Source organism: Mastacembelus armatus, chromosome 13, assembly GCF_900324485.2.
Source record: "Mastacembelus armatus chromosome 13, fMasArm1.2, whole genome shotgun sequence".
NCBI lineage: Eukaryota > Metazoa > Chordata > Actinopteri > Synbranchiformes > Mastacembelidae > Mastacembelus > Mastacembelus armatus.
Window position 1 is genome coordinate 21,417,778 of NC_046645.1, and position 17,391 is coordinate 21,435,168.

At 40.1% G+C, this 17,391-nt stretch overlaps 2 protein-coding genes across 5 annotated transcripts in view; both read left to right on the plus strand.

Moving 5' to 3' along the window:
• Positions 1-8,626, plus strand: part of fndc3a (fibronectin type III domain containing 3A) — a 44,762-nt gene extending 36,136 nt beyond the window's left edge. For 3 of the 4 annotated variants that reach the window (XM_026328220.2, XM_026328204.2, XM_026328212.2), the window contains 9 exons: positions 796-901; positions 1,132-1,307; positions 1,449-1,562; positions 1,690-1,839; positions 2,682-3,022; positions 3,523-3,735; positions 3,999-4,165; positions 5,477-5,601; positions 6,159-6,482. In XM_026328220.2, the coding sequence (XP_026184005.1) occupies positions 796-901; positions 1,132-1,307; positions 1,449-1,562; positions 1,690-1,839; positions 2,682-3,022; positions 3,523-3,735; positions 3,999-4,165; positions 5,477-5,601; positions 6,159-6,482 (1,716 nt within the window). Of the gene's footprint in view, positions 1-795; positions 902-1,131; positions 1,308-1,448; positions 1,563-1,689; positions 1,840-2,681; positions 3,023-3,522; positions 3,736-3,998; positions 4,166-5,476; positions 5,602-6,158 lie in introns of all 4 variants that reach the window. The other variant, XM_026328228.1, reaches the window with a different exon arrangement.
• Positions 8,627-11,937: 3,311 nt separating this feature from the next.
• On the plus strand, positions 11,938-14,066 carry mlnr (motilin receptor). The gene is made up of 2 exons (XM_026296769.1): positions 11,938-12,721; positions 13,807-14,066. Exons 1-2 carry the CDS (start codon positions 11,938-11,940, stop codon positions 14,064-14,066), a joined length of 1,044 nt encoding a protein of 347 aa, XP_026152554.1.
• Positions 14,067-17,391: the final 3,325 nt, after the last annotated feature.

Genomic DNA, 17,391 nt, shown 5'->3' on the forward strand with positions numbered 1-17,391 from the left:
ATTCAGAATTACCATCCAATATGTAAAACCTTCCCGTATTAGCTGTTGCAGTTCATTTAACACTGTATCTACTGTAGTGGGGTAGAATTGATGTACAAGGGGATTATTGTCTATCATTTTTGTGCTGGGTTTCTTACTGTTACATATACTATAATTAATCTCACCACATCTCATTGTTGATTAAATGGATGATCATTGATATTTTTAGATATGCACTCTATTTATAATGAGTTTTAATAGGAAACTGCCATTCACTCTGTCTCTTATGTTGGGAGATTAGACTATGCTTCCTGGTGTGTAAGTACGAGCCTGAGCCCACTAATCGATTAACCCTCAATGCATGTGTCAGAGGATGTTTTTCTTAATTAGTTCAGTTCAGAGACACTCTTGATTAATTTCTTCATCAGCTGTTACTGCATGCATTTATTCTTGATGGGGCTTGTAAAGAAACATGAGTCATGGTGTGAAGCTCTTGCCTTTTAGTGCTGTACAATGTGACACAGCACTCACATGTTTGCCTTTTATCACAGAACAGAGTCTGAAAAAGATCTATTTTTCAATCCCAGACAATATGTCTAACTTTATCCAGATCATTGTAGGAAGTGCAGCATATTTCTCGGTATGCTTGTGTACCATTGAACAATGTATTCATATTTGTCTCTTTTCTGCTTTTCTGGTGCTCAATAAGCTGAATCCAGTGCATTTGTGTTGTGTGAGAACAAAAGAAAAGCGGGGGTTGAGATTGTCAATTTATTTTCTCTGGGTTTTAATTGGTGTTTTGTCTTCCCTTGCAAGCTGTCGGAGACCCTGCAGGTCCAGACTCCTGCAGTGCCCCCAGGCCCATGCCAGCCCCCTCGGGTGGTGGGTAAGCCCAAAGCCAGGGAGGTGCAACTGCGATGGGGTGAGTCATTCCACTCCAACTCAGATCTGTGTGGGATGCATTCTAGCTTGAGATGATGCATTGATTTGTATAGCAAACTACTTATAAGCAGTGAACGTTGATTATACCGTTTGCATTATTATGCTGTGCATTCATTTTTGTGTATGTACAGTATTCATATTTCCTTTGGAAACTCCTTTCGAAAATATATATTGATTTATTTATGAATACTGGTTGCATAAATTTCCTAGGTCCCCCTCAGGTAGATGGAGGCAATCCAGTATCCTGCTATAGTGTAGAAATGAGTGGGCCACAGTCTGAGGAGAGCAAGGAGGTTTACCAAGGCCCAGAGCTGGACTGCTCTGTGGGAGGTTTAATGCCTGGCAAAACCTACAGTTTCCGACTCAAGGCAGCAAACAAGGCTGGGGTGAGAAAGACTGTCAAGACTGATCTGTCAATTTTTTTTTTTCTGATAGAGGAATTCAACCTTGTTTCACCAAATATGATATCAAAGGTCTATTATGATTTTACTTTTATTAAGTTGATTTTGTCTTTTTTGTGTGGATAGTTTGGGCCTCTTTCGGATCGCTGCGAGGTTACAACTGGCCCTGGTGCCCCTGAGCCGTGCAAAGCTCCTTCCACCACATGCAAATCCCCCAGCTGTGCTGTTGTGAGCTGGGAGGTAAGAGTGCCTCCACTACCTTCCCTGCATCATACTGAGATGATATTGGATGACTTAAGTGTAACTACAGCTCCACTGTCTCATCAGTTTAGGTGCTAATGGCTGTTCTTACTGACATGTCTTCTAGTCTCCTCCTTGCAATGGAGCTCCAGTAACAGAATTTCGTCTAGAGTGGGGGGCTGCTGAGGGCAGCATGCAGGTGTGTTACAGTGGACCAGGGCTCAGCCATGAAATGAAGGCACTACTACCTGCAACCAACTACTTCTGTCGGGTACAGGTCAGCATGAACAATCACTACTTAAGTAGGCTAATTTTCTTCTGTTCCACCACTACAAAGACATCCTGAAAATAGAATACCTCACCTTAGAAAGAGGGAAACATTTCCATGTAATTATTCTTTAAAGAAAATATTAAGATTTTCTTTGCCATAATGGCTCAGTGGATCAAGCGTGGTTCCAATACTTAAGATAGGTAGTTTTTACAAGGCTCGCTGTCTAATGCTTGGGAAAAGCCAGCAGTGTAAATATCTTAGATACAGTTGGCTCACTAGTTACTTTATCATGATGAGCAGGCTTATAGCAGCAAGTTAGACCACCTGCCATTGTGCTGTTGCACAGAATGCTTTTTTAGACTGCGGCCAAATGAACCCAGTGTTTGTGTAATAGGAGAGACAGATTCTGGCATTAAAACATTGGCTTGGTCCTTTTGGGTCTGGTTCAGGCTGAAATTTCAGACCATGCTGTACTCTTGTAGCCTCTTTTGTGGTCCAGAAGGGGAGGAAGGGAGGGACGCTGATGGCTTATACCACACCACAAGCAGTTCAATTAAGTTCTCAAAGTGAAGCAGTCCTAATACCTTCTGAATCCAATGTAAATATTATGCTGAGGTCACCAGATTATGCTTTAAAACCAGATTTTAATATTATTGTTGTTGTTAGTATTAATTTTTTTAATTTTATGAGCCTTGCCAAAAAAAGAAAAACGAATTTGTTAGTTGTTGAAACTCTTACCAGTTATGTTTACATTGGACTGCCACCTTGTGTTCAAATATTGGCATTACAATCATGTCCTTTCACATCACAAGGAATTTAATTCTCTCTCGTTTCTTGCTCTTGTGCAGGCTGTGAATGTAGCTGGTGTGGGGCCCTTCAGTGAGGTAGTGCTGTGCCAGACACCGTGCTCTGTGCCTGCAGCTGTAAGCAACATTTGTGCGATGAAGGAGTCTGAGCTGTATAAGTACGAGACTCCAGTGGATGAAGATGAGGAAGATGAGGATGGGGGTTCACATTCACCACTGCCCTACTCTCCATCTACCTGCCTGGGTATTTGTTGGGACCCCCCATGTGATCACGGCTCAGAGATCACTTCCTATCTCATTGACCTTGGAGAGCGCCAGCCCATTGTTGTCGGTCCCGTTTCCAAATATATCATCCAGCATCTGCAGCCTGACACCAGCTACAGGTTGGTGCTTCTTCATTGTTAACTCAGAGTTACAAAATGTCACTTTGCACTGTACTACGCAATTTCAGATATTAACAAGGGCTAGCAGTTTGTAAGCTGTTAGATCTAAGTGCTCACAAGTCATAGAATGTGTTACAAATCAGTTACACACATCACACTTCTTAACTTGGTCTGTGAGGAGTGCTTTGCTGTATCATGGGATACCACAGGGGGTGACTGAAGCAACACCCAGTTCAATTCTAGACAAGTCTGACAAGTGTTTCAGGGAAAAATGGACTATCCAGATCTGACATGAAAATTATATTTTTACAAACCTAACATGGTTCATCTAATATCAAGATTAGACTGGGGTTTAATTAAAGTGGTTAATACTTAACAGCCTGTATATTAACAAGAGACCAGACATAAGGAAAAAAATACTGTTAATGCCATGTTGACAGTTGCTGCGCAGGTCAGTTTAGTCACTGCAATTCTTTGATGTTGACATCTGTCTTTCTCAGGATTCGAATCCAAGCCCTGAACAGCCTGGGAGCAGGCCCGTTTAGTCACACCTTTAAGCTGAAAACAAAGCCCCTGCCTCCACAGCCTCCCCGCCTGGAGTGCACCGCCTTCAGCCACCAGACCCTCAGGCTCAAGTGGGGCGATGGCCCAGCTAAAGGCACTGCCTCAGATGCCCTCCAGTATCAGCTGCAGATGGGGGACAAGAGTGGCAGGTCAGTGGCTCATTAGTCAGGCGAGAGGAACTGACTTGACAAGAGATAAACCAATAAGTGAAGAGAGAGCAGTTTGAGCAAAAGCTTCCAATAAACTGTATCAAGAAGGACAGTGTGCATACAGGGTAATACAGACAGAATGCCTTGTAATATATTTCCTCACAGAGGAGTCACTCATCTCATTTGCTTTTTATCATCTTTACCCTTTTGCTCATTAAATCCTTTCTCTGGCTCTCTCTGTTTTCATGTTCCTGTCATTTCAGATTTATATCCTTGTATAAAGGACCATGCCACACACACAAAGTCCAGAGGCTTAATGAGTCTACCTCTTACACGTTCCGCATCCAGGCCTTTAATGAGGCGGGCGAAGGGCCCTTCTCCAGTGTTTACACATTCACCACCCCACGTTCTCCTCCAGCCCCTGTGAAAGGTACAGTTGCAGTTCTTTTTTTTTTTTTTCACTCTGTCTCTCTTCCTCTGTCTCTCTAACCGATGTGGATCAGCTTTTATTATCTTTACAAACACTCTGCACTGACATACAGACAACCAGTGTGCTCAGCTTTTAACCTCAGTTGACCCACGTTTCACTTGCATTTGATTAAGACCCAGCAGGCAGAGATTCACTTGTCGGCTGTCATGAGTCGCGTTGTTCAGCACTGTGCTCTGGTCTCAGAGCCTCTGCAAAGTCTCTTTCGATCCTACAAACCTGTTGAAGTCATTAATGAGGCAGGGGTTTTAGTCCTAGTTCAGCACCTCTTTTGGAATATGGCAGTCATGTGTAGGTTTGTCACTGTTACTCAGCACTGTTTGTCTCCTCAAATGGTGAAGTGGACTGTCATATGTAAACTGTTTGAATTTAGACTGAGCATTTCAACAGTAAATCTAAAACCTAATATCATGATGCCATAAAGGATTAAAAATGTATTTTCATGAATAACATAGCACTTTACCAGTTCAATACAGCCACATATAGTTCATTGTTTTTGCTTAAGATACCACCCACCTAAAGAAGAGCATGACTTATAGTTGAGGCACTCTGCTAATGGGGAAAATTCCTAATTCATCAGCTGAGACATTGCACATATGTCGAATTCTCTCATATTAAAACAGAAGACTTTTGTAGCAGACATCCTTTCTAAAATGCCCTCAATGTTCTGATTCAAACTTAAAACAACACATGGATATTTCTTCTTGTTATCTGTTATGCCTTCTAGATTTTAAATATTGTTTATATCACCTGACTACTACAACCCAAATTCCAAAAAAGATGGGACTCTGTGTAAAATCTACCATATATAACAACAGAATGCAATGATTTGCAAATCTCATAAACCCATATTTTGAATTCCCAATAGTACATAGAAAACATATCAAATGTTTAAACTGAGAAATGTACCATTTTAAGAAAAAAATAAGGTAATTTTGAAATTGATGGCAACAAGATGTCCCAAAAAAGTTGAGACAGCCCCATGTTTACTACGGTGCAGCATCCCCTCTGCTTCTAACAACAGTCTGTAAACGTCTGGGAACTGAGGAAACCAGGAGTAGGAGTGTTGGGAAAGGAGTGTTGGTTGTACTATATATGAAGTAAATTTACAGTAACTCATGTCTACTCTTTGATAAATTTGTCCTATCTTGATCTGATTGGTTGATATTTGAATTTGCTATGCAGCTGCAGAAGTTATCCAGTTATTGTGGATACAGTTTACCTACTTTTGCTTTGTCTACCTTCACTCTGCAGCCCCTAAAGTGGAGCGTCTGGATGACAGCTCTTGTGAAGTCACATGGGAAGCCCTGCCACCCATGAAAGGGGACCCAATCATCTATACTTTGCAGTGCATGATGGGAGGCTCTGAGTTTAAACAGGTACTGTTATTGTTGTGTGAAGGTCTAGTACTTCTCTGTATTGTCTGCAGCTAGCCTGTCATTCATCATGCAGCCCAGGATCCAGGGGGGTCTATGGCCTATCACAGCATTACAATGTTTTGTTTTAGTTGCCTGGCTTTAAATTGCCCATCATGCAAAGGTAATTGATTCAGGAGGCATCCCAGATGTCTAACCCCTGCCAGTACATTCATACCTCTGTGGCCTCCAGCCATGTTAATGTGGAATAATGACCACTGCAGGTTTATGGTAATCTCACAACCACGTCATACATGGCATTTGAGTCAGGAAGTTAAAATATGAGTTTTCATTTTTACGTCACTCTCTATGGCCTGGATTCTGGGTATTGATTTTATACATTTGATTTGATTAGCTACATGTATTATCATAAACATGGTGATGAAATGCAAGGAAAGATTAGAAAAATCCACAATCACTTACAAAAGACAACAAATTGATTTTTTTTGTTTGTTTGTTTTTTTGTTTGTCTTATTTTCAGTATTTTCACAATCATTGTTATTCTCTTTCCACCTCCTCAGGCCTACAAAGGCTCTGCCACATCCTTCCATGTCCAGAACCTACAGCCCAGCAGTGACTACCGTTTCAGAGTGTGTGCAATCAGGCAGTGCCAGGATGCCCCGGAGCTGAGTGGTCCCTACAGCCCTACAGTGACCCTCTCCCCCCAGCGGAATGACATGGCAGTGGGTGGGAGTACAGCTGGCTCAGGGTCCAGGGCCAGCACAGAGTCCAGCCGAGCCAGACAAAGCCTGACAGATGAGCAGTGCGCTTTTCTCATCCTCATGGTTTTTGCTGTCATCGCCATCCTCATTGCTTTTGTCATCCAGTACTTTGTCATTAAATGAGCATTTTGTGCCACCCAGCTGCAGCATTATAGCTTTATCTCCTCTCCCCTCCCCCCTTCTGTTTTGTATTTTTAATTTTGTACTTACTGTCTTCTGTTGTCAACAGTAATTGCATTAGCGACATTGGGGTGTAAAGGGAGGAAGGGCTGGTTAGGGAGAAGTTAAATGAGGCTGTAACACCTTATTTGGAACTTGTGATACCTTCTTGCTACCCCACCTTCACTCTGTGGTATCTCTTGGTCAGCTTCTTGTGTATATCTATATATCATTCTCTCTCTTAACAGATATATATATATATATATCTATATCTATATCTATATCTATATATATATATCTTTTGAAGAGAGAGAGATTGATATAGATATGTTATTTATATTTCCATGTATGTGTCCAGTATAAACTTGTTGATAGGTATGTTCCAAAAAATAGTATGTAGGATGTAGGGGTGTAGCCTATGTCCTATTTGATTTAGGGACTTGGTGGGCCAGTGTTTTCACAGTGGTGCGTGGTTGTATCCAGATTTGCATACTGTTTGTAGTTTGTGCCACAGAGGTACGCGGCTGGGAGGGCTTCAGGGTCAAATGAAGGGAATTGAGCCCCTGCTGGAGTTTAAGGGGTCTAGCAAGAGAAGAAACAGAAAATCTTGTTCACATTATAAAACGTTCATTTAGCACTTTCCAACCTTTTGATGTTCAGAATGTTTAAGAATGCAAAAATGACTGGAGAAATGTTAGTATATTTTTGTATAGTGAAGACACAAGGACCTGTAAGTTTAAGGAAAAAAAAAAGCTCAGTATAAAGCTAGAAAACAAACAAAAACCAAACTAACAGTGAATTCTAATTATTTTTACTATCATATAGTTATACTGTAGCTTGTTTTTACAATCATGCAGCTGCTTTACTCTGAAATATTATTGTTCAGCACAAAAAATGTATGCTTACCTGTATGTTTTGTTCTGTTCATTTTATTTTATTTTGGTTGTTTTTCCCCAGTAATTGATTTTGCACCTTAGTGAAAGAAAACCTTGACTGACTGCGTCTTGGTCTTGTGATGCATTTTATAGAACACACTTTGAGATTGTGGAAACCCTTCTGTGTTTTTGATGTTTTTAAAAGTTGTAGTACCACATAATGTGTCACTGAAACAGCAAAAAAAAAACACACACACAAAAAAAACAAAACAAAAAAAAAACCAAAAAAAAAAAAACGGGAAAAGTATACACCGGTTGTTTCAGAGGCCTTAATTGGAGAGGAAAAATTCTTGGGAGAATTTTCTTAATTTCTAAAGTTTGGACTTAGTTTTAGTGTTAGAAAACACTAAATGTGTTTTTTTTTGTTTGTTTGTTTATTGCTTTGTTTGATGTTAGTAAACATACGTAATCATGACAGAAATGGGAAGTAGTTCTATGATTTATTTTCATTTCTGTTGTCACGTCATACATGTGTGAAGTATATTTTTTTATAATATTGAAGTAATATAAGTTAATACTCTCCAGAGAAAATAATAAATCCTGAGTACTCATGAACCATGGAACGCAAATGGCTGATACAAAATGTGTTACGTCATGTACTTCCTGTTAATCTAAATTTGCCTTTTCTCTGTGTTAAGTATTCGTAACAGGTTACTAATGCTGACTTTTCAGTGGTAATCTGGCTGTAGGGTCTAGTGTTGTTTGGTCTTGGGCAGGTAACTGCTGTTGCAACCATAAAAATGAAATACAGGTACCTTGCAAAACGTCTTGGATAATTACATGATTTGGTCCTTTGAGACATTCTGTAAATGTCTTGTTTGTCATTAAAGACAATTTACTATTTTTGATAGCGATTGCAACGTGTGCCATTTCAACACCTCTTCACCCTGGGCTTACTACCTTTGGCTGGGGAGATTAACAAACTGCTACAAATATGAGTAAAATATGCACAAAAATAGAGACCATTTTTATGTAATTTTAATGTTTGCAGTTACCTCATACACCGTACATTCCAAAATGAAAATTTGTTATACTATACATACTACCAGACATATCACTTTAAAATGTTCGCTATGGGAAAATGTATAATCATAGATATGTATCTAAAGTGTATCTGTATAGCCATGAAACCTACAAAGGATCCATGCACAATAAAAGATTTATAATTCTTAATCATGCTTGAAGTTTCTGCATATGTTTTTCTTTTGAGTTACTCAGCTGCAACATGGCTTTTGACACTTTAAAACATAGTTTAGTGAACAGTTCAATCACTTTTCACTTCAGTGTACAAAGTCATTTCTGCAGGTATCCCTAGCAGCAATGATACACAAAAAACTCAAGAGACTTAAATGAAATATTCTGGAGTAAGACAAGTTCCTGTCCACTGCACAAGCAAGTCCAAGGTGTCATGAAGGTGACAGTGGGTTTACCCTGATTACCTGGTAGACTGGGGGATGAACATAGACCCCTGTTCTTGCTGTAAACCTTTTATTTGTAACACACAATAATTAGCTTTCCTTATAGAAAGAAAAAGAAAACTATTTTCCAGATTTGATTTTTACCTGCAGGGCTCTACATAACACTAAATCTGACTGTATTGAAACTCTAAACCTTAACCTGGTACAGAATCTCACAGGCACACACAGCGGAGAACCTCCCTGCTGCTCCCAGAATCCTGGAGGTGCTGGGGGCGGTGCTCCTTCCTTCGTCCGACAACAGAACTGAACTGGCTGTTTGGCATCAGGGACAAACTGCTGCTTGTGACTGTCCTGCTGCTGCTGCTCAATGCTGACACATAGCAACAAAACAGAAACAAAGAAAAGTTGAACAGACGAGATCCAGCTCATTTTCAAGGTAAAGTCACTAACAAAGATTTCTTTCCCATTTATCTCTGTTTTTAGAGTTGAATGGTCCTACCAGTGAGTCTGCATGTTTTAGCTCTTTACAGATTCACCTGGTGTTTTTAACTCATTCTTCTCTAGGTTTGAAAGGTCTGACATTTCAAACAGCATATCTGCTTGTAAAGAGTCTCCCAGACCTGTTAAGGAAATGGTGATTTCCCAGGAACAAGTGGAAGTCTTATTCAAGAAGGTTAAGGCTGGGAAAGCTCTGGGTCCAGATGCCATTTGTGAGCGTACCTTGCATCACTGTGCCCCCCAGCTCAGTGGGATTTTCACTAGACTCTTCCAAAACTGTGCGGGTCCCGGTCAGATTCCCACTCTTTGGAAGACGCCGGCGGTAATACCCATTCCCAAATCGAATAACTCGAACGAAGTTCAGACCAGTGGCTCTTACACCACTTGTTATGAAAAGTTTTGAGAAAAGCTTAAAAAATTATGTTTTGTCCCTTACAGAAGGTAGACTTGATCCACTACAATTTGCCTACCAACAATTAAGGGTGCGGAGGATGCCAAACTCTTTTTATTAAACTCTTTGTATGAGCACCTTGAGAACACTGGCACTCTGGCAAGACTTTTATTAGCGGACTTTTCCTCTGCATTTCATAAAATGCAGCCTCATATCTCGATCCAAACACTTGCTTCTGATTTTAATTTCCCTGACCAGCTTCTTATGTTGATTTTGAATTTTCTCACTAGTAGGGTCCAGCAGGTTTTGGTAAATGGGCAGAGGTCCACACCCTCAATCACAAACACGGGATCACTCTAGGGCTGTGTGCTGTCACCCCTTTTGTTTATAATGTATACAGACAGCTGCAGGTCCTCTCAGGAGAACAGGCCTTTAGTGAAGCTCTCTGATGACACTGTCCTTGTGTCTTTACTTAAAGGTGCAGATACTGACCATGGCCTAGATCTACAGGATTTTGTGCAATGGTGTGATAAAACTACATTGACCTCAATGTTCACAAAAAGAAAGATATGATTATTGATTTTAGACGTAACACAGCACAGGGTGTTAGTGTCATACACGGGAAAGATGTCCAGATTGTGGACACATACAAATATCTTGGCACCTGGATTGACTCTAAACTGAGGTTTGACACAGAGAGTCCATTGTTAAACGGGCTCAGCAAAGGATCCACTTGCTGAGAAAACTGAAGTTTTTTAATGTAAATAGGAGAATTTTGACAATTTTCTTTTATTGAAAGTCTTCTCACCTTTTCCTTTATTTGTTGATTTAAGGGCTTGTCCTTAAACGATAAAAACAAACTTCACAGCATAGTCAAAATGTGCTCCAAAATCACTGGAATCAAACAGAGGGACTTGTGCTTGCTCTAGGAGGATCAGGTGTTGAAGAAGGCCACGTGTATCCTGGAACAGCCTCTTCATGTTCTGTCCTCTGAGTTTTCACTGATGCCCTCAGGACGACATTTTTATGTGCCATCTTTGAGAACAAATCCATCCATCCATCCATCCATCTTCTATACCCGCTTTTTCCTGAAAGCCAGGGTCACAGGGATCTGCTGGAGCCTATCCCAGCTCTCTTTGGGTGAAAGGCAGGGGTCCACCCTGGACAGGTCACCAGTCCATCACAGGGCCACATAGAGACAAACAACCTCACACACTCACACTCACTCCTATGGGCAATTTAGAGTCACCAATCAACCTGACATACATGTTTTTGGACTGTGGGAGGAAACCGGAGTACCTGGAGAAAACCTGAGAACAAATCGTTTCTCCAATTCTTTTCTTCCTTCTGCTATCCATCCATCCATCCATCCATCCATCCATCTTCTATACCCGCTTTTCCTGTTCAGGGTCACGGGGATCCGCTGGAGCCTTCCTTCTGCTATGAGACTGTTAAATTTGGATGCTGGTTTTTTTGTTTTTTGTTTTTTTGTTTTTTTTTGTCTTTTAAGTGAGTAAACTTGGTTGGGGTTGGGGCCTGCAAACTAAATTTGGTAAGTTCTAGGGTATTTGTGGGTTATTTATTGGATGTATATGTACTTTGTCTGGACTGATTGGACTGACATACAGTATGTTTATATATGCTTGTATATGTGTGTGATATGCTCTTAAAGGGATCAATAAAGTTATGTGAATCTGAATCTGAATCTGAAATAAACTCTTTTTCAAAAAGCACTGTATGAGATGAAAATATGAAAATAGGAAAAATAGCCTAACACCTGAGTTGTGAAACACTAAAATGTGTATTTCTTTTGTCAGAATGTACATTATTGCTATAAGAAAATGCAATAAGTAAAATTTTACTTGCACTTACATTACCTGCAATGATTATGAAAATGACAAAAATTAGGACAAACTGTTCACAGCACTGAATTATCTGTAGCATATGTAGATACTGTCCATAGATCTTCATTACTCACAGAAATAAGCAAAAAACAATACCTAAACCAAAATACATGATAAAATCGACATCACATTCACATGTAAACGCCACATCATTTATCATTCAGTTTAAATTAAAAACAGATCAACTTTTAATTCCTCATTTTCTTTCCTCAGCAGCTTGTTGAGTCCAGATTTCATACTTTAACTGTACTGTAGCACTTACTGGATGTTGGCATGCCCTGGACCAGACTGCAGGTGGACCTTCATGCTGATGGAGCAGAGACCATGGAACAGTACAGCACAGATGACCACCACTACGAGGGGTCCTTGTTTCCAACCTCCACCCTTATTCCTGTCACTGTCATCTGCATTCTCATCTTCATCATCGGGGTGACAGGCAACACCATGACCATCCTCATCATCCAGCACTTCAAAGATATGAAAACCACCACCAACCTGTACCTGTCCAGCATGGCAGTGTCCGACCTCATCATCTTCCTCTGCCTGCCTTTTGACCTCTATCGCCTGTGGAAGTATGTGCCCTGGCTGTTTGGGGAAGCAGTGTGCCGCATCTATCACTATATCTTTGAGGGCTGCACCTCAGCCACCATCCTACACATCACAGCCCTGAGCATCGAGCGCTATCTGGCCATCAGCTTCCCCCTGCAGAGCAAAACGGTGGTGACAAGACGCAGAGTCCAATACATCATCCTTGCCCTGTGGGGTTTTGCCTTAGTTTCTGCAGCTCCCACACTCTTCCTAGTAGGAGTAGAGTATGACAATGAGACACACCCGGACTACAGCACAGGAGAGTGTAAGCACACCAGCTATGCCATCAGCTCTGGGAAGCTGCACATCATGCTCTGGGTGTCTACGACCTACTTTTTCTGCCCCATGCTCTGCCTCATCTTCCTCTATGGCTCCATTGCGTGCAAGTTATGGAAAAGCAAAAATGACCTGCAAAGACCCTGTGCTTTTGGTCGAGAAAGATCACACAGAAAAACACTCAAAATCCTGGGTGAGTAGTTTTTTCCTTTCTGAGGACAGATGTATCTTTACTGATATTGACATGCATTCAGAGAATATAATATTCAAAAATGGGAAGAAAACACCTGAACCACTACAAATGATTGTCAGCATTCACATAATGTGTTGTCTTGTTGAGTTCAGTGTACAATTCAACATCCAGCTGTTGCAGCATTTTGAGTCAAAACTTAAGATTTGCAAAGTTTCAGAATTTACAACTACGTGATCAATAATTATGCACAAAAGTGCAGAGATATTTCTTGTAATGCAGAATTGCTGCTTTCTTAAGTCTTTTTCTGCTTTTCGGTGCCAGAAAGAGAAAATTCAGATTCCAGAGTAACAGCATCTAAAACTCTCCTTGTCAGTATAAAAGGCTTACATAGTTGGCCTGCCTTTTGTTATTGCTGAGGCAAAAAACCAACCTGATAAATTAAAAACTAGATTTTATTTCATTTTCGGAACTTCAGCTCTTTATTTCAAATATATTAAGAATTCATTTCCACTCTAATTAAAGCCCAAAGTAGTTTTTCTATAGTTTGTGCCAATTCTGATGAGCAAAGAATTCTAACTGTCTTTATCTGCTTTCACATGTGTTATCTGATGAAGTGAAAAGCTGGTGCCATGTGTCTCATTGTTGACAACAGCTGGTTAATCATTCTGAATTGAATTATATCCTGCTACTGTTCATACAAATGAAATGTCAGGGCCAACCACTGACCATAGATCACAGTCCTATTAATCATTATTTGATTATTGAGCTCAACATCAGTACAATATTATCTGTAAAAACTGGAATACAGGTTCTATATTTATGTTAATTGATCTTCACTGATGATAGATGTTGCTACAGAGATGCTGCTGTCAAGCAAACCCATCAAACTTCTCCCACACAGTCCTAATAAAGCACATTAGCTGAGGGCTAATGACACTTTTATTATTTTTACAATGTTTAATTTATCTCCAGTGTAATCTACATGAGAGCAGTATCAGTCTTCTCTAACTTTCTTATTCCCCCAAATTTCTAACTATTTCTTGCATGAAACTCATTTCTTCAGCCTAACTTTATTTTGCCCTCAGTGGTGGTGGTGATGGCCTTCATCATGTGTTGGCTGCCATATCACATCGGCAGGAATCTTTTTGCCCAGGTGGATGACTATGAAGCAGCCACGTTGAGTCAGAAATTCAACATGGCCTCCATGGTGCTCTGCTACCTCAGCGCCTCCATCAACCCTGTCGTCTACAATCTCATGTCACAAAAGTACAGGGCTGCAGCTAAACGCCTCTTCCTGATGCGCCAGCAGCCCAGACAGGCACATCGTGGCCAGATACAGCTCTGAGTTATTGACCACATCGCCACCCTGAACGAAAGCCTGACTGGGGTTTGAGGGGAACCAACACACTCGAGCAGTATTTTTACGGGTTTGTTTGATTTTATCACCAAGGCAAGCAGAGTTTGCAAGCTTCTTTAAAGTCCAGGAGTTACAGAAAGGAACAATGAAACTTGTTTTAGATGTGCAAAGAAGAAATAAGAGAGAAACGTTTGTTCTGTTTTGTCTTTGGATGACGTTTTTGTCTTTGTCTACTCAGTGGCATTTTATTCACTAGATGATAATTTACAGCTATGTAATCTTTATGTCCAAAAAATATTTAGAGCAAAAAGCTTTTTTCATTTTCCTGTTTCACTGATATTAAACTGCAAAAGTATTTACCCTTGTGTACTTTGTGCTCCTACATGTTTTTCTTGCTTGCACGATTTCATTGTTCATTGTTCATTGTTCATTTCATTCATCAATTATCATCAAGCCACAGCACTGACATGACGCCTCTCATGATGCCTCTTTGTTGAAGACAGATGATGTTTACCACATTTGAAATGACTCTTCATTTATAATGTTTAGTTTCAGTCTCTGCTCCACTGTGTTGTAAGATTGAACTTGTTTGCTGTATGGTGTTATCATCACGTTCGTTTGTTGTTCTCACAAATCAAAAACGCCGAACTAAACAAGTAAACCTATTATCGCTGTGTGCCATTCGTTGTGCAGGTGCAGACCTGTGTACCATCTCTCCAGTGAGTAGATAGAACATAACTTGATAAAAGCAGATTAGTATGAAAATGGGGCAGTTGTTGTCTTGTATGTGATACAACTGCCACCTGAGCTTTGAGGTTGTGGAGCTGTGTACGTGCTGGCCATCACATGTAATCTGATGCTGTTATTATATTATCTGGGCTCTGATTTAAATTTAAGGTGGCAGCCAATGTCCATGTGTCACCATATTCAAGTGCATTTCAAATAAGACAAAATATATCATTGCTTCTACTAGCTTGAGCTTGACACCATTTTTTTTAAGGTTGCATTTTGGGGTTATAATTTGTACACTGTAGTGCATGCACTCTGCCAAGAAAGGTAATGTCAAAGTTGTGTATTTTTAACCTAAACAAAATGTATTCCAAAAATAAACTCAGTTTTCCTAGTTCTGTCCGCAATACATGTTTTTCTTTAAAAGGTAGTGTCGTGATTTTGCCCATGAATCACTGGGCCTTAGTTTGCCCAGATACAAAGAGACAAAGTTGCTCTGGACTGACTCATCCTTATGAGACTTTTATCATCAAGCCATTCATCACTGCCAGAGGAGCTGAAGCAGCAGGTAAAAGCTTATATCCCACAGACCAGCCTGCCATCACCTGGGGAAAGATCAACAAGCAGCATGACAAGTTCACAGGCGCTGATAATGATGTGATTGTCTGCGAGCAGCTTGTCCAGAGCTGTCAACATCTCCCTCAGGGCTTCTTCACTGGTCTTGCCTCACCTTTTACGGCCATAACCTCCACTCCATCAGCAAACCTCTTTCAGATTTCAGATTTGTAGCATGTATGAAGACATTTATATAGAGATATTTTCTGTTTATTAAAACAGTTACTACAGTGTTATCACTTTAGTAAATCTGTTGTGGCTGTTGTTTTGCTGATTGTTTCACTCATCTCAATGCTCTCAGTCCTGAGATGTGTTGATGAAACTCAAGATGAAATTTTTACAATTCATACATAAAACATCTTTAAACTACTTTGTGAGAAAGGTGCTTGCATGTCTGTGTTTTGTTTTATGATTGTTTCAGTAATATAAAAGAAACATACCTGCCTTCAGTAATACTAAACAAACAAGACATAGGTTAATAGAATATACTGAGTTGGCAGAAACTATGCAGATTTACTCATGTGTCTGTATTTCCATGTGAGGCCATGCTTTTCTGCTTTTTCTTTTATCTGCAATTCATCTCCTAATTAGACTGGCTGTAATCTTTCAGTTATAATGCACTCTAATGGTCCTTTTCCACCAGATGGGGGAGCCAAAGTATGCTGCTGACAGGAGAGACATAACTTACTGTATGTGTATGCAAACACATTACAGCAATATCAAACATTTCCTGGGATTAAGATTGATCAAGCATTGTTTTTACACTACACAAACACAGCTCTCCTAGATGAAAACTCATGGTTGTCACTTCTCCCTATAAGAAATCTTTATCAGCTTATCCTTTCAGCCCATTTCCACAAATTATCAGCAACACACATTGACTTCCTGTTTGGCTCCATGTGTCTGGTGGTCTATGCATATGGTAACAGGAAGCTGTGCTAAATTATTAAAGAGGGGATTCTGCACAGCAGCCCCTTCTAGAAGGCTTAGAAAGCCATCTCTGTAAGTGTTCACTGTGAAAGCTGCTTTCATGGACGGCTCAGGGAATTTGGTGACCATCTATTTAGAGGTGCAGTCATTTGTGTTGTGTGAACAGAAAAGCCTTAATTATTTCTCTAGTTCACCCATAGGCAATCATGTCTCTGCCACGAAGAACCACCTCACTTTCACTCTGCGCACTTGTTGTCACAGCTCAGTGACAGTAAGACACTGAACACAAATGTGTCTTTGTCTTTTATAAACCACCAGGCACTCCCCCGGTGCTTTCAAATGTCTCTAATGGAATAGTAATGATAATAAGCTTCATCTATAAAGCAGTAATCACCTTGTTTTCTAAAGCTTTTAGGAAACACTTTCCATTGTTTAATGAAGCATGTTACACACAGAAGCCTCGTTTCTTTCTGCCATTTAGTAAAGCTCCCTGCAACTGGATGTTAATTCATACCTGTTGGTATCTGTGAAGTGTTTTTTTATGAACAGCGGCTGACATCGGGTAACTGAGAGAAAAACAACTCTCCAAACAGCAGAACTTGTTTAACTACCATTTTCAGGCTTTCAAAGTGGATCACTACTTGCTTTTGGCTATTTGACAGTAAATAATGATGTGTGAAGATGTGTGAACAGATTGAACAGTTAATTTATCAAACCAGAGGAATTTAACGCTGAGGTTACTGAACATGGTCAATAGAGTAGCAAGAGAACTTGCCTTTCCTGCAGTTGTGTGGTGTATTTTTGGTAAGTTAGAAAAATTAAATACTGTTTTCTTTCTTTAAGTCTTATTTCTACACCACAAACCACCTGGGTGACTGGTTTTCTTCACTCTTGTCTCCAGATAGGAAATCAGAATCTCTCCCAGCTTTTTCGTCTTTAAATGAAAAGTCAAAATGAGAATAAGAAAAACAGCTAATGGTAATATTTACATCTTTTTACTGTAGTTGCATCTTGGGTAATCACAGAGAGCCAGTGTTTC

What these genes read in the sequence shown, in the direction of transcription:
- mlnr (XM_026296769.1), top strand. Translation starts at nt 11,938, where the DNA reads ATGCCCTGGACCAGACTGCAGGTGGACCTTCATGCTGATGGAGCAGAG. An exon ending in AAAAACACTCAAAATCCTGG is followed by an intron (nt 12,722 to 13,806) that starts GTGAGTAGTTTT and finishes TTTTGCCCTCAG; the next exon opens with TGGTGGTGGTGATGGCCTTC.